General features: G+C 35.9%; 1 protein-coding gene across 1 annotated transcript in view; it reads right to left on the reverse strand.

The window, feature by feature from the left end:
- EIPR1 (EARP complex and GARP complex interacting protein 1) overlaps positions 1 to 22,431 on the reverse strand; it is a 74,808-nt gene that overhangs the window by 40,806 nt on the left and 11,571 nt on the right. The window contains exon 3 of the mRNA XM_015622685.3: positions 20,594 to 20,726. Coding sequence (XP_015478171.1) covers positions 20,594 to 20,726 — 133 coding nt within the window. The remainder of the gene's footprint in view (positions 1 to 20,593; positions 20,727 to 22,431) is intronic.

Genomic DNA, 22,431 nt, shown 5'->3' on the forward strand with positions numbered 1-22,431 from the left:
AAGTAGATAGCTAGGTAGTCCCAAATTATGTCAAACTGTGGTTGGTAAAACTTGGAACACATGTATTAACATTTCTATGCCCTGCATCTGTTCAAGAAGCAGTGAGAACGTATCATATACACACACACATAAAGCAACAAACTTAAAAATATATAATGGATAAATTTACCTTTCTTCTGAATACCAGAAAGAAAAGAAAACAAATCCCTTTAATAAACTCCACAGTACTGGGCTCTCCTTTTCCTGCCTTAAGCAAGACAAATGAGTAGCTACACTGGCACCATATTATATGAATTCTCATCCTTAACAAATAATAAATTACTTCCACATAGGCCAAATCAGTTGAGGGAAGACTGAAAAACAAAGAGTGAAGTGCAATATCAAATTTATACTCCATAAAAAGATTGAAATTTCAAGTATTGCTGCCTTGCATGGCAAAGGTTTTACATGGAGGGAGGTGAGAAGAAACACATTCTCAAGACATCTTTCCTCTTACCACAGCACCACAATCTTAAGGACAGCCTTGAAATGACATTTTACCTTCTTAAGACTGGAATATTAGTTCCTTGCACAATTAGATTTCCAGACTGAAAAGCCTAAAACAACTAAACAAGCATTATTTTGAAGACTGAGGGTGTCGCCCTGAAAACTCAGCTTCTGAGCTTGCTGACATGGTTTTCTAAGGACTTTCCCAGGACAGTAACTGTAAACATAGATATGTGTACATTCTTTCTGTTACACATCTTGTGATGGGCATCTCTCATGGCCAGTGCAGTGAGAAAGTGTTATCCTGACCATCCAATCCCTGGCTGTGGTCAGAAGCCTATAAATCCTGGGAGGAAAAATAAACTCTCTTCCTTTCACCACACCTCGACCTGTGTCTGTGTGATCTATTCATCTTCAGCGGCAACGTGAGGGAGGCCAAAGCATAAGCATATATGTATGTGTACATAGAGAGACAGAAAATCCCCCAGAAACTTGATGTGATCCAGGCTCCTGTAACACTTTGGAGGTTTGAAAACTGAAGTACAAGTTGGTGCAGAATTTCATATGCAGAATTTTGTGCAAATCCATGCCTCTTTTACTTCACTGGAATGAGCGGTGAGAGATAAATTAAATTGCACATTAGAAAGGGATAATACTAAAAGCCAACAAACACGGAACTTCGACGCTCAGCACAGACATTATTCTCTGCTTTCAGCTGGGTTTGGTGATGCTGAGGGAAAGTGAAAGACCACCCTCCAGCTGCTGAATGTCCATCCATCTTGAACTGTATGTGCATTGCAAATATTCTAATTTTAAACTTTGGAGAAATTCTGGAATAAGATACATGGTTGAAATCTGGAGAAGAAAGACTATTCAGAGCACTACTAACTTCTCCTTGGACAGTTCTCACACTTTAGTAACTCTCAGATGTGTGAAACCAAAATGGAATTTCCACAGCCACCCAGAGAAGTAATTTTAAATATGGCAGGCCTTAAGGAAGGCTTAATTTACCTTTATATAAGGAACTTTTTAAAATATATAATTTTCTCCTTTGTAAAAGAGAGGTCAAATCTAAGTGCTGAGTTAAAGTGTCACTCTTCTGATAGATTAAGTGGAACTTTTTCTAGGTCACCATTCCTCTTAATCGAACAACCACTAGCTACAAAACTACCGAAATCCATAAACACAAACAGGAACTCTCACTAGACAGAAATCAAAGTCCCACAACAAGCTTCCCATGGCTACATGAAAAGCTCATTAACAGTATACAGTATTTGTGGCATTACCCATGTAGCCTTATGTCCCAAGTAATCACATGAAAATTTAAAAATCCAGTGTTACTAGGTAATTTCACAACCATCTCTGTAGTGCCACTCCTTATCTAGAATGCCTACAGGCAAAGAGAAGCTCCAGGTTTTCCCATCTTTAACTATCTTCACATCACATTACTGCACATATGCATAAAAAATGACAGTGTTTTTATCTACCAGCTCTCATTTTATCTCTTTAAAATGCTAAAAGACAAGTGTGAAACTAATATTTAAGTGGCAATGCCAGTTATTCTGTAAAAGAAAGAAAACCAAGCTCAACATATAGTGTCTCTATGCTGTGCTTCTACGCCTTCCTTAAAAGGAATGCCTCTTTTATATAGTTTGAAACCATTTTTGCATCCCTACTTCATACCTAAACAAGAATTTTTATTTATGTCACAGCACCAATGCAGAAGAGAATAGATAAGGTTTTGTTTAAGCTTTATCACTGAATGTATTAAGAAAAATGTTAAAGGTTTACTAAGCACTATTGAACTTTCATAGGGAATAAGTCAAAGCTTTTAAGAAGGATGTCTCGTATTCCTCACACATTGTTCACATAAAATGATCCAGAAATGAGACAATGAATCTTTGTCATATTTGTTCTTCCTCATTCAAAAGGGGGAAATATTTGCTCCTCCTCATCCCTTATCTAATTTATCATACATCTTCAGTATATCTTTTGCTACATATAGCTAAGGACGGAGCTAAATGTACTTGTTCCAACTGCAACAACCCTCTGTTAAGCACCATTTCTCCAAGTCCACCAATATTATCTCCTGGACACCAGAGTGACTGCACACAGTTTCATCTACCCAGTTCTGTTGAAATGATCCTGGCTTACAAACAAGCAAAGCAGAATTTAAGGAATAAACAAGTAATCCTATACTTTGACAGAACTGAATTAGGAAGCAACTATGCATGAAGTTGGTAGCAATAAGGGTACAGTAATCAAATGTAAGAAATAAACTTTGGTGAGTTCAAACTTTGTTGAATTCAGCCAAAGCCTAAGAGATAATAATGGCTATAGAACATGAGGCCATCTTTGGTGTCTACTTCACAAATGGAGCAAGTGAGAAAACCCTCTGCATGCAGACTACAATTTGCTAAGGGTCACAATGTGGTCAATCAATACCAATTTTCCCTGAAGCACGCAAAAGAACTGCTCAATGAGGACTATTTCCATGACAATTTTTAGCTTTATACTACCAGCTGGTTCCAACACAGAAAAAAAGGTAAAAGCTGTAGATTGGTGGGACATCCCATTTATCTTCCTCCAAACACTGTTCCCCTTGGAGAATTGCTCCAACTTAAATTAAGATAAAGAAATAAGCCTGGGGAAAAATTATCTGCCTGAAATTTAAAAATAACAGGAAGTTACTAACCAGAGTCCAGAAAGAAACACATCTGTAAGGTTAACTACAAGTACCTATTATTCTTTGATAGAGTTCCTTCATGCACAAGAAATCAATTCACTGCACTGCTGCTGCTGGAACACAGTAGACAGCAGACATTCCTTAAAAACTACACAATCACTTCTGGACTGGATACAAAAACAAATATCTATGGAAATAAGAACACTGCTGATTCCAGATGCAATCAAGTTGTTCAGGACACTGAAAGTCACTCCTGCTGTTGTAGAAAATTACCATTTTTTATGAACTGGTAGGTTTTTAAGCTAGAAGGGATAGCCTGGGCACTTCATACTGCTCTTGATTTTGCATCAGCAATTCCTATAGTTGAGGACTTGCAGAATGAAAGAAGTAAGCTTTGTAACATTTCCAGACTTAGACAGAAGAACCTAAAATTTTAAGTAATTCAAAATTATTATAAAGATTCCTTCAGAAAATAACACAGACTGCAAAAGTACAAAGAATAAAATTGAACATCAAATATCTTAAATTCTGTTTATAAAGTCTTCTTAATTTATTCCTTTTAATAAATAACAGCTTCAAAAAGGACTTAACATGAAACCTCAGTAAACATACTAAGAAACCAATTGATATCTGGACTGATTGATGTAGTAAATCAGAATAGCCAAATAAGAAATACACAGTCTAATTTGTCACCATAGAGAGTAAGGGCACTTACTTAGACCTCTATTTGGTTTTATATTATTATGAACAAAATATCATACTTGCTATGCTAGACCTGTGATTTTCCAATTGAAAACAACCCAGTAATTTCATTATTTTCTCATGCATTACTGAAATTCTCACTCCTCAAATATGTTTTTTGTAAGAGAGCTAGAGAAAGAAACTCTTCTACTTCAAAGTCTAGTGGTCTGAGTTTTAACCAAAGAAAAGTCCAGAATAATCTTCAAAGCAAACCAAGAAAATCCCCAACAAAACAAAAGGCAAAAAACCCCCACCTGAAATTACTTTAGAGAGACTTTAATCAAATATTACTAAAACAAATATGAAATACAAAAAATCCAAAGAGTATATGGAATATAAAAACACAACCCTCAATGGAAGTGTGGATACCAATCAATATTCTGCAGTTTCAGCAAACGAAGACTAAATACATTCAGAAACACACCATCTCTGTTCGCCTTGTGTGGAATAATGCAGATCTAGGACTTGCTAAAACTCAGTATTATTGCTCACCCTGTTCACTCACTGGAGCTGCTTCTCCAAAAGGGAAGCTATTATTACCTTTTGAAGGAAAAACAGATATTTGAAAAAAATAAAGGAGAAACTTATTTTAAGAGGAGTAATTAAAAACAATCTTTATTATTTCACAACAAAGTTTAAAACAATATTTTAAGAAGTTAGCACCCCTCTAGAAAGGTGTCACCTCTCAAGCAAACTGTTAAGAAGATATTACTATAATATAAAAGAAGTACAAGAAAAGAGTTTAAATGGACATTTAAGAAAAGCTACCACCTGCCCCTCTCACCCCTCCACTCTTATTCAACATATTCGAGTGGCTCCTAATCCGAATTATACAGGTTCCACATCAGACAACATTACAGTTCACTATTGTTCACTCATCCACCTGTCATGCTTCTGGCATTACTTGCTGAATAAAACCCGCCATGTTGCTGCAGTCCTGAACTGTCAGAAGCTTCCAGCAGACCAGGTATAGGTCCTCCATAGTAATACCACTTTACACACCACTTTAATCTTTGCATTCAATCATTCTTTATGGTCTTTCCTAATGAAACACACAATATATCACCCTTGATTGTTCTTCCTTCTCCCAAATTCCAGCCAATTATTGTTAGCTTCCCAGTCTCTTTTTGAATAATTCCAAAATACATTTTATATACATTTTATAAATACACCAGTAATTTAATATTTTAAAATTAATTCTTGATCATCATTAGCTATACACACCTGACTGTACTATCTACAGGAATGATGTTTTCATATTACTTTTTGCTGTCATTCTACTTTGTTCCCATGTGCTTAACCTTGAAACCTGGATGACAATGCTTCCTACATCACTGCCTGCAGACATTCACATTGAAGCTGGAGGAGCTGAAGTATCAGTGCCTGACAGGGTTTGCTCTTTGATCAGCTCAGGTGGTGCAAAGCCAGCTGTCTGCAGTTATTCTGTTGCCCAGGGAACAACAACTGAAGTGTGTACTTCCTAAATCTGCACAGGAGGTCCTTCTGCAGCATTGCCACAGCAGCTCGTGCTGTGCAAGGCTGAAGTGGTGAAGCTGCTATAGCTACAGCCCAGCTGGTGCCCATTAGTGCTCTCGGTATGACAGGAACAAGCAGCTAGTGCTCAGAACCCTCCTCCCCTTCACTGACAAACAGCACTCTTCTTTACCAATCAATGTGAACATCATTCTTCAAGTTTAATAGAATTAAGAAATAAAAACAAAATTACTCAGGTATGCATATTTTGTTTTTAAAAAGAATATGCTTTTCAGCCTTTTTAATCAATTAATTTTAAAAAATAAACTGTATTCTGTATATTCAACATCATGTCCTTCACAGGCAAAAAAAAAAAGGGGGGAAACAGACCATTCATTTTCTGGGCTAGTAGCTTCATCTTTTGTCCTAAGAGCCTGTGTAGTCTTTTATTTTACATTTTTTCTGAAATACAGAGAGTGAGATATATATAGGAATAAAGAGTACTGGCAGTTTAATTTTTCTTTCCATTTCTTAAATGCACTTTTCAGCTACCAAAAACCAGGCATTGATTTTCAAAAAAAACCCAAAAAAAAACCCAAAAAGCCACAAACCCCACCCCTCCACAAAAGAAACAAGAAAAAAAAACCAACAACCAAACATGGTTTCCACAACACATGGAAACACAGCAGCTCACTTTTCATCTTAATAGTGTATGTTAGCATTGTATATACTGATGTCCAAGGAGGTTTTAAAAACCTCACCTGCTGCAGATAGAACAATCTAGGAGTATGCAAAGGCATGGGGTATGACATGGAGAGACAGGTAAATCTGTCATTTTCTATTGAAGAACAGGAGACACTGTGCAGAAATCAGGCAGTCAAATTGGAAAAGGCATAATTTGCACTGATTTTAGGCTGACGCTTCTTATGCTATTCCAAGGTGATTTGAGACAATGTTGCAGCACAGACCTTTTTTGATTATATCCTCTGCAGACATACACATGTTTGAGGGAAGTCAAAATCCACTGATTGCACTGGAACTCTGCTATATGGGGATGGCCCAAGCAAAGATCTGCAACCACTGCTATACTGGTGAGCTGAACTCTACTCTTCAGGCAGAATTTGGCTGCAATAACGTAAAAGCTGCAACAGCAGTGAGAGGCACACAAGCAAAAAGGTATTGGCTGGCCATATAAAAATCATCTGTGAGATTTAACTCTGTGCTGAAGAAAGCTGTGCAGTACACCCATAAAACTTAATGGGGGATATTTACATGTTGGCTTCCATTATCACAAAGGTGAGTGGAGCTGAACAGCATTGTCCACACTGCTACTTTTACACACACAATAGTTGTCGCATGGAGGCAACTCATTTTCATCACCAACAAAACCATGGCAGCTGTCACTGAAATAAGATTAAATTAAACCAATACACTTAAGTTCCCACTTGATATTTCATAAAGTATTAAAAACTGTACTCCTTAACCAGTTGATGGGAACTGCACACCACTTATCCACCTGTTGAATCGGGAGCCTTAATAGACAGTTACATATTCAAGAATATATCTAAATAACCTCAAGCATTCCCACTCTACATCATAGGAGTTCCAAAGACAAATATAACTTTTGTAATAAGTCTACCTCAAGCAGGACAAATGCCACTCCATCCAACATGAGCAGTTTACATGGCTGCCTCAAGCTTGACGAACCAAGTTCTAACCACCAGCTCAACTGGAAAAGGTAGGTTCACTACCCCTTATATCATCCTTGCATAGTCTCCACTTGGTACTTCCCCCCAACAGAAATCCAGATATGTGGCCACAACCAACACACACAAAATTTCTTCCAGCAATAACTTGGGATTCAAAGCTTAGATCTTGGGATCATAATCTGCCTGTATCTTTACATTAACTGGACAATTTGGGAAGCTAGCTTCCAGATGTGCTCACACATCAAGCAAAAGTAATTAATAGAAGAAAATAAACATCTACCAGCTGGATACACTATTTTGAGATACATTCTGTTTTCCGTTCATTAGATCAGTTACAAATACTACAATATGAAAGGTATTCTTATTAATACAAGAAAAATGTGGTTGGGATTTTTTGTAATTCAAGGTATCAACAACTAGCACATCAAAAGGTCTAGAGAAAGAAAAAGACTGAATATTGCCATATGCTAGTCAGTAGTTTTCTCAACTTGAGACATTCAAACAATACATCATGTCGTTAGTTGGCTGCTAACTATGCAGTTCTCATTTGTTTATACCTCAGAAACACTCACAGGAGAGAAACCTCACCGCATTTTTTTATTAGAACTCAAGTGGAGAAAGATATATAGCTCATTTCAAAAAGGCTTATAATCTAGAAAAACAATTATGAAAACATAACCAAATAGAAACAAACCCAGAAATACCATGGTGGTCAAATCTTCAGCTCAGGTATGGGATACAATTCCTTTCTAGTACTGACCAAGTACACCTTATGTTTATTTCAAATGCAGAATCTTATTGGTGTGTACAATCTTGCTGGGATTAGAGGTATGGATCTTTAGGAGGGAGGGACCAGGAAGGTGACAAGAGAGAATCACCCTTTATGAACATCAGCAACTAGACTGCATAGAGCTCCCAGCTCCAATGAGAGATTATGGTTTAGGATTAGAAGGTAGACTAAAGTGGCAACAACATAGTTGGTGTCTGCTAGAAGGACGGAACAAAGGATAGCCCTACCTTCTGACAATAAGAAGGAGTTTCATATTTATAGTCTTGGTCCTTGTGTAGGACTTTAATAAACTCAGTGTCCAGTGGAGGGGTCTTTGCTGTCCTCAGCATTGAGGGATCCCAGGCTACCAAGACCAGTGGGAAAGTCAAGTTTGGGAATATTTAAAGAAATTGGATCCTAGTAATGCACTCACAAGAACTGAGGAATGGCCAGTATATTTATGAGGCCAGTTTAAATTAACTTTGAAAGGTCATGGTGCTGGAGAGAGGTTCCTGAGGACTTTGAGAAAATAAATGGCATTGCTACATTTAAAATGGACAAAAAGGTTCTATACACTAGTCAGTCTCCCCCTTAATCCCCCAGGAGGGTGACAGATTTAGAAAATCTGAAAAATATTTCTAAACATGAGGTGACTGGGACTAGTCAGCACATATTTATGAAGCAGATATCATGTCTGAAAAATATGATTGTGTTCTGCAGTGAAAATTAAATTAAAAACAGGCTTGGTAAAAATGGGAAGAGCAGCTGATGTTATTTACTTTTAACAAGCCTTTGGTCCATAACATCCTCACAGGCAAACTGAAGACAGGAGGGCTTGTTGCACTGAGGGTAGCTGCGACAAACCTTAGGTCCCATGATTTCAGGGCAGAGGGTGGCAGAAAAATAAACAGGAGTGGGAGCAATAGTTGGCACTAGGAAAATAACACTTAAATAAGCAATAAAAGAAAATACGGAAAATGCCCAAAATCTGAACTGCAATAACCATGGAGAGATCTCCTTGGGGGTGACCAACCAAAGACAAGAACAAAGGAAGGCACAATGATATATAACCTTAGGGAACAAACATTCTAGTAGCCTGACCATATAGGGAACAACGTTACCCAGTCCATAACTGACACGTAACTTATTTAACACAATAACAGAGGGGTATTTTGGGAAAGACTTCTAACTCAAATTAAACATTCCCACAGCTTCAGATAGATTGCTCTTCAGAGGCAATAGTCAGCTGGCTTGTGTCCCTGGCCAGGTTGAACTCCATAAGGGCTGGGTTCAAAACTGGTGGAACTGCCATTCTCAAAGGTTGTGATCAGTGACATAAAAGTCATCTGAAGCCAGTCACTACTGCTGTGTATCAGGGGCTGGCAATGTGGCCAGCACTGTTCATCTTCATTAATGACCTCAGGGAACATCAGCGGGACAGAAACAGGCTGGAGAAACAGACCAACAGGAACCTCGAAGTTTAACAATGCTCTGCAGAAAGGGCCCTGAAGGTCGTGGTGACAGTAATTTGAGTGTAAGGAACAGTGGAGAAATGCTGTTAGTCTACTAGATGGCATGTGTACTCACAGTGGATATCATAAAACTATGCTGAGCTGCAAAACAGTCTTCACAGTATCAAAAGAGACAAAATATTAACCTTGAATCTCATACCTCCTGTAGCTCTGTCAGTCAAATTGCTGCAGTAGCAAAAATATTTATGTCTAATGGTCAGAAACATTTTTTTGTTTGCTGGCACATAAAAAAAAAACCTCATGAAAGAGAATTAAGGTTGCAAAATATCACCCAGAAAAAGGAGAAAAATCTCAAATTAAAATAGTCCTCAAAACATTTTAACATGGCTTCATATGAGGACTTGCAGATAATAGAATATGCTACAGAATCGATGTCATCAGATAACTAAAATGTCTCAAGATTTGCTAGTTTATAAATATAATTTTGCTAACTATTTAAGATATTGCTAGTACTTGAATTGTGATCTTGATAAGTCAGCAAGAGGGGAAAAAATAAAAAATAAATAAATAAGAAATAATCTTTATCATTGTCTTAAGGGTATGAAGCAAGAGACACTCCCTCAGCTTCTCCAGCTTTCCAAGAAGGATGGGATAATGGAAAATGAAAGCAGGCTACCTTTTCATGGTAGAAAGAAGGTCACAAAATATGGAATGCAAAAAAAGGTGAGATTACAAGATGTCCTAACATTTACTGGAAGGAACTTGCACAGTATACTTGGCTTCACTTGCATTATTCTGGAATAACTCTGAAGTCTAGTCCAAAACTAGTCTAATACAGAGAAAAACAAGCCTTTAACTTTCACTTATGTCACAAACTCATTGGACAAAAATGCTTAGACACAAACTGTAAGAATTTACATGTTTCCGAAAAATGTTATTTACCCCTACAATAGCATTGACTGGAGATGGCAAAAGAACTCATTGTCTTGCAGTTTTTTATATTAGTTCAGACCAATATTTGAAAATAGAGTTTAAAACCTATTTCAAATTAGAGCTAGAAAAACACTTCTTTTGTTCTAAGCCAAAAAAAAAAAAAGGGAAGAGAATAAAACCTTCTAACAGTGAAAGAAAGAGCAGTCTGATAATTCAAGAGATTATTCCTCAGTGACAGCACTAACTCAGAAGCATTTTATCCATTTTCTGCATTTAAAGCACTCTTTTCTGACCATTCTGTAATACTTGAATTTCTGTCATTTTCTCTCCTCCCTCTTCTGACACTCATTCTCTTTTGCTTCATACCAAAAATGTTGCAATTATCCTGATAATCGCTGTCAAATAAAGATGAAATCCTAAATCAAGGGATAACAAGGATCTGTGCTTCAAGTTAACTATATTATACATGGTCCATGGTCCCACAGTTTTTACTATGCATTGGCTCTTACACACTGGCTGAGACACTACTCAGTTTGACTACTCCTACAGCAGTCTCACATACAAGTAAGATCTTAGCACAGACTATGGTAAGACAACTATGTTACCTCTCATTTGGATAGAACTCAATATATATCTATGCATAGAGACATTCAAATTTGAACACAATTAACATTAAACAATTTCTCAATCTGTTCATCACTTGTTTAGCATTTTTTTACCATTTCACTTAAAACCTTACAGCAAGGTACTTGTAAAGGAACACAGATTACAAATAACAGCTAAAATTCCTAGGAAAAAAGCATTAAAAGAACATTAGGAGAACACCAAGGACATTTGTTTCCTCCTTCAAACTATGGGAATAAATCTTTTTCTGTACATCCCACCACTGCTGCTGAGAAGAGGGAATATTTAAAGATGCATTCCACTTCTGTGCCTATTTTAATGACTCTAGCATATCCCATGGCTGTACCAATGATTTCCCTACACAGAGTCCTTTCATTACAGCAAAGCAAAAGTGTCACCTGCTGTCTTTAATACTAAGCAGATGAAGCATCACCAGCAGCATTATTTCCAGTATCCTTACTGATGAATTTCTCTGCAGAAAAGTTTTTTAATACACGAGCTCACTGTGTGTAGTGCAATGCACCAGACAGCCATAACTCATTGTTGATTTATTGTTTTGAAATAATGGATTTTAAAGGCAAATTATTTTCAACAAAATTAAACACTAGTTTTGTGTTTGCATGCTCTAGATCTACAAATGCAAGCTATTTGTATGAAGTCTTCATAACCACCGCACCAGGACACCTATCTTGTTTGAAAAAATCCAAGTGAGAACCAGGATGTGTGCGCAACCATGCCTGCCTGCATGTGGAAATCTGCAGGTAACAGTTTTGTCCAGTCACACTTCCTTTTGCCCTCTGGTGGCTTTCTATGTCCCTACATGAAACAGAAGTGCAAAACCTATTTGTGTAGGAGTTTAAAAATACATTTGAACTGGGACAATAAATGAGTTTCCACATATGTTTCTACAAATCTGAATAAGAATTTAAATTCTTAGGAGAAGCAGGGGCAAGCACAAATACAAAAGATGACAGCAACATAGAAACTTACTAATTATGCTTTTAAATTTAGATTAGATAGAGACTCTGCTTTTAAATTTAGTTTTACCTCTTCCTAATGAAAGGAATTAATCTAGCTTTATCTTATGGATTTAAAATAAAGATTTATCTAAAAGGCTAAAGTTAAAACCAGAGGAGGCATTCCACTATAAGCTCCTGAAACAGCATTATTAGTGTAACACTGTCAACTACTAGTCTTGCAGACCTGACACTTTAAGGTAATTTCATGACATGCAAAAGGTGAGAATAGAAGGACTCAAAAGATGAGCTCCTTTGTTTACAAAAGTTAGTTAATGCATGTAGAGAAAAACAGTTCAAACCATCCCAACATGATGCTGTACTCTAAAGTGGTAGTTACAGTTCAGGAACAGCTCTTGATATTAAGACTGACAGTTTTCTGAGCCTTATGTGCAGCAGTATATGAGGAAATCGGCAAAACATCAGCATCCTTACAAAGGGCACAGAGAACAAAAGAGAAGTGATTGTTTCACAGCCCCATGAAAACCTTATCAGGTTTTCTATGAACTCAGAAATCACCAAGCTGGCAAACAACTGCAGTTCATGATCTAATTCAGCATTTGGTATCCGAAAGCAGATAGAAAAAAAGAATCTTCTTCAGAAGAAAGAACTAGTACAAGTTAAGACAATTGTCATTGCTAGAAATTTAATCTTGCCTCAATGAATGCATGCACCTAATACCAATAATTAAACATTCTCTTCAAATTCAGTAGCTTGAAGCTTTCACTTTAATTCACCAAGATTCTTTGAAGACAAACCTACAACACCTACTAATCCTTATCACAACAAAACCACCCCATAGCACAGACACTATAAAAATGCTATACGAAAAAGAATAACTGTTGCAAAATATCCTCTTCTCTAGAAGGCTGAAATTATCTCTAAAATGATTATTCTTAATTTTGTGGGAAAAGCTACACAACAGAACCACTGTATTATTGAGATCAGTAGAACAGAAATTCTTGACCAGATCTTCATACCATAATTTATTTCATATACATCTTTATCATGTCTTTCATCTAATTTTTGAAGTACTTGCATGTTTCCCTTCAATACATTTTCCAAAACAGTCTGTATTTATAGTAGTCTGTAATGGAGAACAATGACAAGTATTTTATTTTTTGGCAACTTAAAATAATGTCAGGTACAGGTCTCCAGCTCTGAGGCCAGAAAGCACAATCAAACTGAATTTTTTTGCAGGCTAAGTTAAAAGAAGGGGGCTATAGTCCAATTAACCATGAATTTCTTGGGCTATATCTGGGCATCATTGAAAGTACCTTGTAATTTGGCCCACACCAAAACTGCTCAGGGGGTACCCTCACAGTTTAACAGTAGGGTTTACTCCAAGTCAGTCCCTAGGTCAATGCCATGGCCCTGTTCCAAGTTATTAAAATACATATATAACCTTTTATTATTTTACTCTACAGGTCACAGTTTCCAGCAAAAATTGTCATTATAGCAATATTACTGAAAAAAACCAACAAAAAAAGCCCCCAACAAACAGGCAATCAGCTGACTGATACCAAAACCTGGTTATTGAACATTAAGACTTCCACAGCCAGCAGGTTCTATCTCTCAAAAATCAGTAGGTAAGGGTTGTTTTCTTCTTAAATTGTTTTCAGTGTTGATACAGCTCACACACACATGTTCTACATCTGCTTCCACCCTACCTGACATCATTAGAGTAAATCATTACAAACAGACTTTAATGCTGTTATTTTTATCACCTATATTGTGACATACTAATTTTCAGGTTTTCAATTACATAAAAGTACTCTTGTGGTCATGAAAACACCCTTGCAACCCAATTCACAATTGCATAAACAATCAGCATAATCATTCTGTTTAGTTTGCTGGCACAGTTTGAAGCAGCTAAAAGAGAAGCTGAAGTCTCTAGACCACTGTTCATCTTACAGCAACGTCAAAACTACAAGTTAGATCCAACAATATACGACTTCGCAAATTATTTCACTGATCCTTCCAGCAAAAGCCACAGAAAGGAAGAAAAACAAGGTCTCAGGAAAACAGCATAAGTTGCCACAGATAAAAAAGAAACAAAATGCAAACCAAAAAATTTAAATCAAAACTCAAAACATGCAGACATTTAACCACAACAACAGATTTTTGTATTGACAGACATTAAATGTCTGCTAACACCTAAGGGCCATATCTTATCTCTAACATTTCACCAGCCTCCCACAGAACTGATTGCCCAAAAGCTATTTTACCACTTCGTACTGTCTTGTGTTTTCGTATATCCCTGAATTGGTTTTGGGATCTCCTTCCTCAGGATCCCCTTATTCCTCCAACTCTACCATTGCCTTAATTTCCTTTACTTTTGCCCCTCCATGCATATCCTTCCCCTGCACCCAGGGGATATGCTGAAGTAGCTGCATACAATAACATCCTGAAAATTCACATCTGCAGTAATGGAGACCACTACCTAGATCCAACTGGAGGTTCAGCAGGCAAACTATTTTCCATCTATGCAGACTTTTCAGTCTGGATCATTTTTCTATTTCCTTCCCTTTATGTCCCCATCATGTCACAAAAACCCACCAGCAGTTTACCTTAACCCTTGATTTCTCAATTTTACCACCTCAAAGTATCTGTAGAACATCTGACAGAAAACAGTAACAACCCAAGCAGCTGGCCTTACACAGTATCAAAATCCAAACAAGCCACTAGCTTCTTTGCTGACATGCTAAGTAGATTCATCTGTATCTCAGAGCAATGCATAAATCTGGGGATTAATTCTATCTTATGGGATATAATGAAAGCTATATTCAGGTTTTGCAAATAATGCTGTATAAGCTATAATTAAATTTATAAAATATTGTATTAGAATGGCAGCTTTCCCCAAATTTATCACCATGATCATTCATTTCAATGTGGTCCACGAAGACCAAATCCAAGAGTCACTTGGAAAGAAGAAATCCATTGCTGGCAAAAAGCTGCACAACTCATTAAATAGCTTACAGAAAAATCCTCTTGAATTCCCCATTCCTTTAATAATATAGTTGAAGTTTACTTTGTAAGTCCACAGGAAATCGTCTGCCTCCATTTTAATAGTGTCCTAAAACAGCAGGTGAGAGACAGGGAGGGATGTATAAAAAAGGCAACAGATTAAAAAGAAGTTCTGTGTGAAACAAAGGAAATGCAAGGCATGACTCCCCCCAGCCCCCAAACCCACAAACAACCTGCACCTACCACTGCACATCCACCTAACTCAGATTTTTTTCAAACACCTCATGAAAGTGTATGATAAACTGGAATGACAAAAAGGGTATCAATGTATTTCCAAGTATTACCCAACATCATGTTAATTATATCAATGCAGGGATCCAAATTTTTTCAACCATTTCTAGAGCTGAGGCTTCCATTACCTACTTTACACACAAAAATCATTAGACACACCCTAGTCTGTTGACTGTTGGTATTTCTTGTTGCCTCAGAACACAAATAAAAGTCCATGAAATGGCCTCCTGAATTCCCTTCCTGAAACTTGAGCAATAGTACGACTGTATACAGATAATTTTCCAATGGAGTCTTACACTTTGTCAGGTCTCCACTGTTCTAGTTCTCAAGTGACTCCTCTTTAGTGTGATTTACAAGGTTTTGGCATTTCAGTTTTTCACAATGAAAAAATTATCCTACAGTAGGCTAGGATGCTCTTCTGAAAAATGAAGCAAGCTTCTTTCAAACTTGCAATACGAATACACACGTGAAATGATTTTCCCCTTAGCAGTTGAAGAAAGTGCTTGGTTACTTACCAACTTCTTGAAGACTAATTTATCTTCATTTTAAAACTTATTATATTTAGTGTACCATTATTCTCATTGGTTCATATTATTATTTGGATGGTACGTTCTTGACCCTCAACCCTCACCTTAATTCTTCTTTTCTGATATTTAAATGTGCATTTCTACTAAGAAATGCTGTGGTCTCCTTACTTACTTTGTCACCTTACTTCTTCACTTTTTGGAAGTGCCACTCCTGTCCCATTTTAATTTAATGAAAGTAATAAAAAAGCGAATAGTTAACTGACTACAACTAGTCAGAACAGCAAAAAAGAAGAAAGGTCTAAAGTTCCTAGTATTTGTTCTGACAGGGATTTTCCACTAAATGCAGAACCCTCCATTTTAATTCTGGGCTAATGTAAAGCAAACTATATGATTTCTGCTTTGCTGAGCATAACTTTAGGATATTAATAAGTATCATAGACAAATAAGCACAAGTAAATTTTCAGAGATTAGGCATTAAACAAATTACAATGCAACTGCAGCACTCTAGCTTACTGTCACTGTTATTATCATCACCCAAGAACCATCACTAAATTCTGCTGTTCTCTCAAGAATCCAACCCTTTAGTTTTTTAAAGTCTAATCTGTCTCATACTGAACTTTAACAATGTAACTTCTAAAGCTAGAAGATTACCAAAATCATTTCTGCCCTTGATTTTTACCTACTTCAGAGCTATCAGTAACAATCTTGTTCTCTAAGAGGAAAAAAACCCCACACCCCTGTTTTAATTCAGTTGATTTGCTGTAGCAAAAGAGAAAAATGATGCATCAACATGTCACAAACCTAATAGTGCATAAGTTCTTCTGGATACTTCAGATACTAATTCTACAAAGCCTTCTTCCCCTGTCCCCAAGATATTTCGACTATAATCCTTCTTTTCTCCTCTTATATTTAGCTTCTTTCATACCTTTATGCACTTTCTCCCTTCAGTTAGGGAATCTGTGATAAAATACAACAGTCCTAATTCTCACATTAGGACTGTTGTAATTCAAACATCAGATAGCTGCCAACCACATTTGCAAAAGGAGGAGCTATTTCTCAGTGTCTCCTCAAGACACACCTTGTCTCTTAGCAGCGCCAGTTACACTGCAATGGTCTAAATACATTTCTAGCACACAATACTGGTAAGTTAGAAATGTTTAGCACAGGCAAGTGCTGTGCCTTCAGCATAGTAAATTCCTGATCATTTTTGGAGGTTAGACAGGATTATACACAAGTAGTAAGCCTATTACTTAATAATAAAATCATCTTCCTATAACATCAGTTGTAACAGTATAAAATTTCCTAAGTGTCATATTCATGATTGGTGGTGGGGGAGATCACTAAAATCGAGGCAGGAACTGAGTCTAATAAGTTCTCCCTTTTTAATTATGTGATTAAGTCAGTATTTTTGAAGGGTGCACATGAGGAGAGATGGAAAAATAGTTCCACAATTTTTTATTTATGACAAAATGTCCTAGAAAATTGAATTTCTGGTAAATATCCAAAGACACAATTATTCCAATGCTACTGGAACCACTGTTATTCTAGTTAATATCATAATTGAGAATGCATCATTAATAAAGCCTTGTATTTTTTCAATGTTAAAATTAGACAAAGTTGTAAATACTGATGCTAACAAAAAAAGGCGGTTTCCTTTATTTTGACTTCAAAGTCAGGAAGGCATTTGCCTTTTTAAAACCTAGTTGTACAATGATACTCTACTAAAAGATAATGAACAAAGAATACAGTGCACCGTTTATTTTACCTTTACTGACTGTTTAGAGACTACAGTTCCCAAATTGCATATTCAGCAAGGATTTATTTTTTTCCATGACTTTTTGTGAACAAGAAAGTTATCTAAGCCATCTTATTTTTACTTTCTAAGAGATGTTCTTTTCTTGAAAGCATAGAATTTAAAGATATGCAGAATCATTGTTAGTAAATATTCTGATGGGCTTTATGTAAAAGAGTAGTGAAGCCAAAAATACGAGTGGAGAGTCTGCATCCAATCATCAAAATGTGCTATACTTGGCCATTTTTACATATTTTGCCTAGAGTTTCTAAAAGCAAAAGCTCGTCTCAAAACAATAACGGAATTGTGTTTGCTGCAGGTTTAGCTATTTATGGGCAAATAATCTGATTTTATCAAAAGTAAGCACTTAAAGAAAATAATCCAGTGCACAAGGAAATTATTTTTTTACTGCTATAGAAGCATACCTATTATGACTCATGAGTACATGACTTTGCTCTTCACAATGTGTAATAATAATTATATAAATAAATACATTTTAAGTTATACACCTTTATGCCTCTTTCACTTACAAGTAAAGGACAGGTCAAAATATTTCATATATCCATGAAGGCAGAAAAAAAAAAAAAATCATGCTTCCAGAGAGTGATAGGGGTTGTTTCTACTACTGAATGAGGTTTCCTACCTGTATGATTCAGGAGAAAATAACCCATACACATTTACATATCCACACATATGGAAAAAAAGTTTCAGATCTAAGCATGATGGTGTGGGATTTTACAGAAGTAGTTAAAATATCGTCTTTGAAATATAAAGCAAACAAACAAAAAACCTCACAAAAAAACCAAAAACAAAATGCAAACCAAATGTAGAAACTTCCCCATAAAAGAGGATTTTTGGAGTTTTGATTAAGACTTCTGGTATGTCAATTCAAGGCATCTCTCAACCAGAATAGTCAAAACTTCCAAGCATTATTACATCAGCACTCTTCTCAAACACACAGAGATGGCTTAAACTTTCTATTTGAACCTTGACCCCAGAAATAACCTATTGTTACCAGCTGAATGCACACACCCATTTCCCATATGGAATTCTTAGCACTCAGCAGAAATTAACAGAAAGCTCTGCATATTACATTATTTTGCTAAGTTTTTCCCCCTCATGAGAAAAGAGAAGCAAACACCAGCACCTCATTTGTATTTCAAAACATAGATCATGATTGCTGGTGTCATCTGTGACTCTCAGGCAGTAGTATTAAGTATCAAGTAGTTAAGTAAAAGAGTAAACAAGTCTTAATGTCTCAATAACATAAAAGGGGATGATAACAACTGGATACTGTGGAAAGATTTTTCACTGCATTTGAAAAAAAAAATTATATTCCTCAGACTTCCTATATAAAAATCAAAGATCTGGAGAGCAGTGACAAAGTGCTATTCTATTTGCACCTACTGCATCTTTTTTTCATACCTCAGCTATGGTAACTCTTTGCAAATGTGAGAGCAAAAGAAAACTCGTATCTTTCCCAATATAAAGGAGGAAATTTCACCCTATTCCATTAGCTAGGAAATGTACATAATTCCACTTCAATGCCACATTTTATCACTTTTTTAAGCAACTTCAAAAAATAGCTATTAGTAACTTAAAAAACCAGCTAATAATAAATGCCACACATCACATTTCTCCAATCTCCCAGCTTCAACAACATTGAAGTCTTGACAGAAACGCTGGGTCCAGACACAAGATGGGCACAATACTTACAGGTGTTCCCAAAAGCATCATTTGACTTGAAGTTCAATAAGAAAATGAGTTGAGTCTTTTTAAAACAACAAAAAAATGCAATACATTCAGTGTTGTAAAGGTTTTGATTGCTTAATTTGGATGCATTGCTACTTGAAATGAGTTATCTGCTGAACTCAGTATTCCTTATTAAAGAACCCCACATTGTGTGCTTTCAGTTCTGTACACTGCTATTTAGAGTCAGTAATCACCATTTGAGAATGAGATCTTGTTCTCTGCAGAATGTTACCTGATGATAATTCTAAAGTAAGATGCATGAAGAATAAACAACTGAGCTTAATATTAAGAAAGCAGATAAACTAAAACACAAATAATCTGGAACAGAAAACATTCATATGTTTTATTAGGTCCAATAAAGGAAATTGGAAATCTCACAGAAAGGCTCTCAACCAAAACGCCCACAATAATTTCAATGGAAAAATCTATTTAACTTATCTTCTATCATTGGTTTTAAAAAATCACCTACAATTTCTGAAAGAAATTAAAATTTTAGCAGTTTTATTTCAATCCAAAAGAATTAGGAGAACTAAGCAATCTTGGAATCCTCTCCCATAATACAACCAGAAGGCTGAACAGCAGGAACACACATCTCTACAACTATTCACAGATGTACAAAGCCTGAAACTTACTCCTTAATTTTTATACTCTTGGACTGTATTTCCATGAAAGAACAGAGTACTATTTACTAGAAGAAGTAATATTTTTTTCAATTGACACATCAGATTTCTTGTCAGAGAGAAAAATCATCCCCTTGCCCAAGTGATGCAAGTGGAGTTTTCAAGCCTCATGACAGAAAATCTTCACACTTGCCTCACTCAGGAATTGCACAGGGATCCTTAATCTCAATAACTGTGCACTTACAGTAAGGTTAGACAAAGAACATTCCTACTGAGGAAATAGATAAGAAGCTGTAGCCCTCTGTGGGCATACCTGCATTTCACATATGAAAAATGGCACATACAAAGTTCAGATGCAGTTTTAAGTACAGCTTGATGCCAACATATTCTGAAAGACATTTACTTGCACTTTCAAAAATAAACATATAAACCAAGAAAAATGATGCTCAAAGTAACAGGAATATATTTTATTTGCCATGCTTTGCATTCATCAGCCAAGCATAAGGTTTAGTTTGCTGATTTTCTTAACATGAATGCAGAAGTTGACTTCTAACCAATACAACATAAGGATATGACACAAATGAGGTATAGGTAAAAGTGTTGTAGATTATTTTAGAAATGTTTGTGGTGATAATTCCAACTGAAGATGTCTACACACAGCTAGAGGTTTGAATGTAACACATTCAAAAATATCAAAACACTTGTATAAATTGAGCGTATTTAAAAAGGACTTACTTTTATTGTAGCAGGTTGCTAGTACACCTTTATCTGCAGGACTTGTACTAATGTGCCAAATTTCACCCACTTGATGAAGGAGAACATTTTTGTTTATAATGTTATTTTCATCATCAAAATCTATGATGTGAATCTGAAAATACAATAAAATAGAACGTTAGGGTTTCAAATGTTTTCCTGTGGGTCTTAATTATATGCAATGACTATATAGAACAATTTAATGAGATTTTTATAACCAATATCTAGTTTAATTAATTGTTTTACTAACAATTTACTATATCGTTGATTTCATGCAGGATTAACTTTTCTAGGAAAACACAAGCAGCTTCCCTGTTTGAGGAAATACCATACTTATTCTCAATTTTCAACTTAAAGCTTGAAGGTGATTTTTCATTTTATGGCTAATAGTAAATAAGCCATGAATTACAATTCAATACTTCTTACAGAAATAAACAAAAATAACAACATTACAATCCTTAGTCTAAATGCACCAATTCTGTATCCAAATCAAACCACCTATAAAGAAAGAAGGAGAAAGGGAAAGGACTTCTCTTTGAAGCAAGTACTTTACACTCAGTAAGAAACTTGTTGAGAGTTCACTTTAACAGTCACATATCTTTACCAAGATACAGATCTAATCTTTTCATACTATATGGAAACAAAGTATTGAAATACAAAGAAAAACAGTAATATTTAAATATACAGATAATATTTTTAAAAGCCAGAACTAAGCTTGCTTTTTATTTTTTTCATTTTTGTTTGCTGCAGGTTTCTTTGATATGTTTTTTGGTTTTTTTAATAGGTCTACATTTCTATCATTTTTCCCTCCCTTTTTTTAGTTATCTGTTTTTCTATAGTTGCCACAGAAATACAAGAAATTCCGGAAGATTTTAGCCTAGCACAACATACAGAAGGAATTTTACTCACCGTACTAATTCCCCAAAGCTCGACAGTGGACAGATAAATTTAGAAGACTAACAAATTTTGAAGAAATGTAAAAAAAAAAATTAAAGAAATGTCACTAAAAATTAATTTTCAAAGTTGGGTGAACAATGAAGAGGCAAAAAAAGCCAAGAGTTCTCCTATTATGACTGAATGAAGTTTACTAAATTAACCACTGAAACTGCAAAATCTTAACTATACAGAAGTACAGAAGATTTTCTTAGACTACAGAAACTGCAATATAGGCCTCAACTTCATCTAAACACCATTATTTTTAAGGGGATGACTTTACACGTTACCTTTTTCTTTACTGCCCAGTTATCAAAAGCTCCTTCTTCAAATATAATCTTGGACCTCATTACCTATATTATTCCTCCATTTTGTCATCCCAGGCATAGAACTGCCTCTGCAGTTGATTAGCAAGTTATCTTTTGAGACTTATTTGCTGCCTTGAACCTAGGAATCTATTCAAGAATCAGAACACTATCCATTTACCCAACAACTGTCATCTTAAAGAGTAACAAAAAAGATCACTTGATTACTTTAACCTCGTACCTTGCTTTTGTTTGGAGCCCCCTTTGGCAGATCAGGCCAAGTTTCTCACCCAAGAAAGTGAACCATAAATCTAAACTCCATTTACTGCAGTAACATATATGTCTTCCCACACCAACCAGGTTAAAAATCACTTGGCACATAAGGGAGTGCTCTTTACCCCATCTGAAGCCCTTTGAAGGCACAGATAACCAATTTCTATCTGCTGTTATGTTTCTTATTCAGCTGACATTGACAGCTGCAAACTGGTGGAACACACAGCTCATGAAAGGCCCAGACTGAGATTTTCCAATGCTTTACAACCCTTTCCATGAAAATATCTTTCCTGATATCCGCTTAAACTT

Source organism: Parus major, chromosome 3 (assembly GCF_001522545.3).
Source record: "Parus major isolate Abel chromosome 3, Parus_major1.1, whole genome shotgun sequence".
In the NCBI taxonomy this organism is placed as follows: Eukaryota; Metazoa; Chordata; class Aves; order Passeriformes; family Paridae; genus Parus; species Parus major.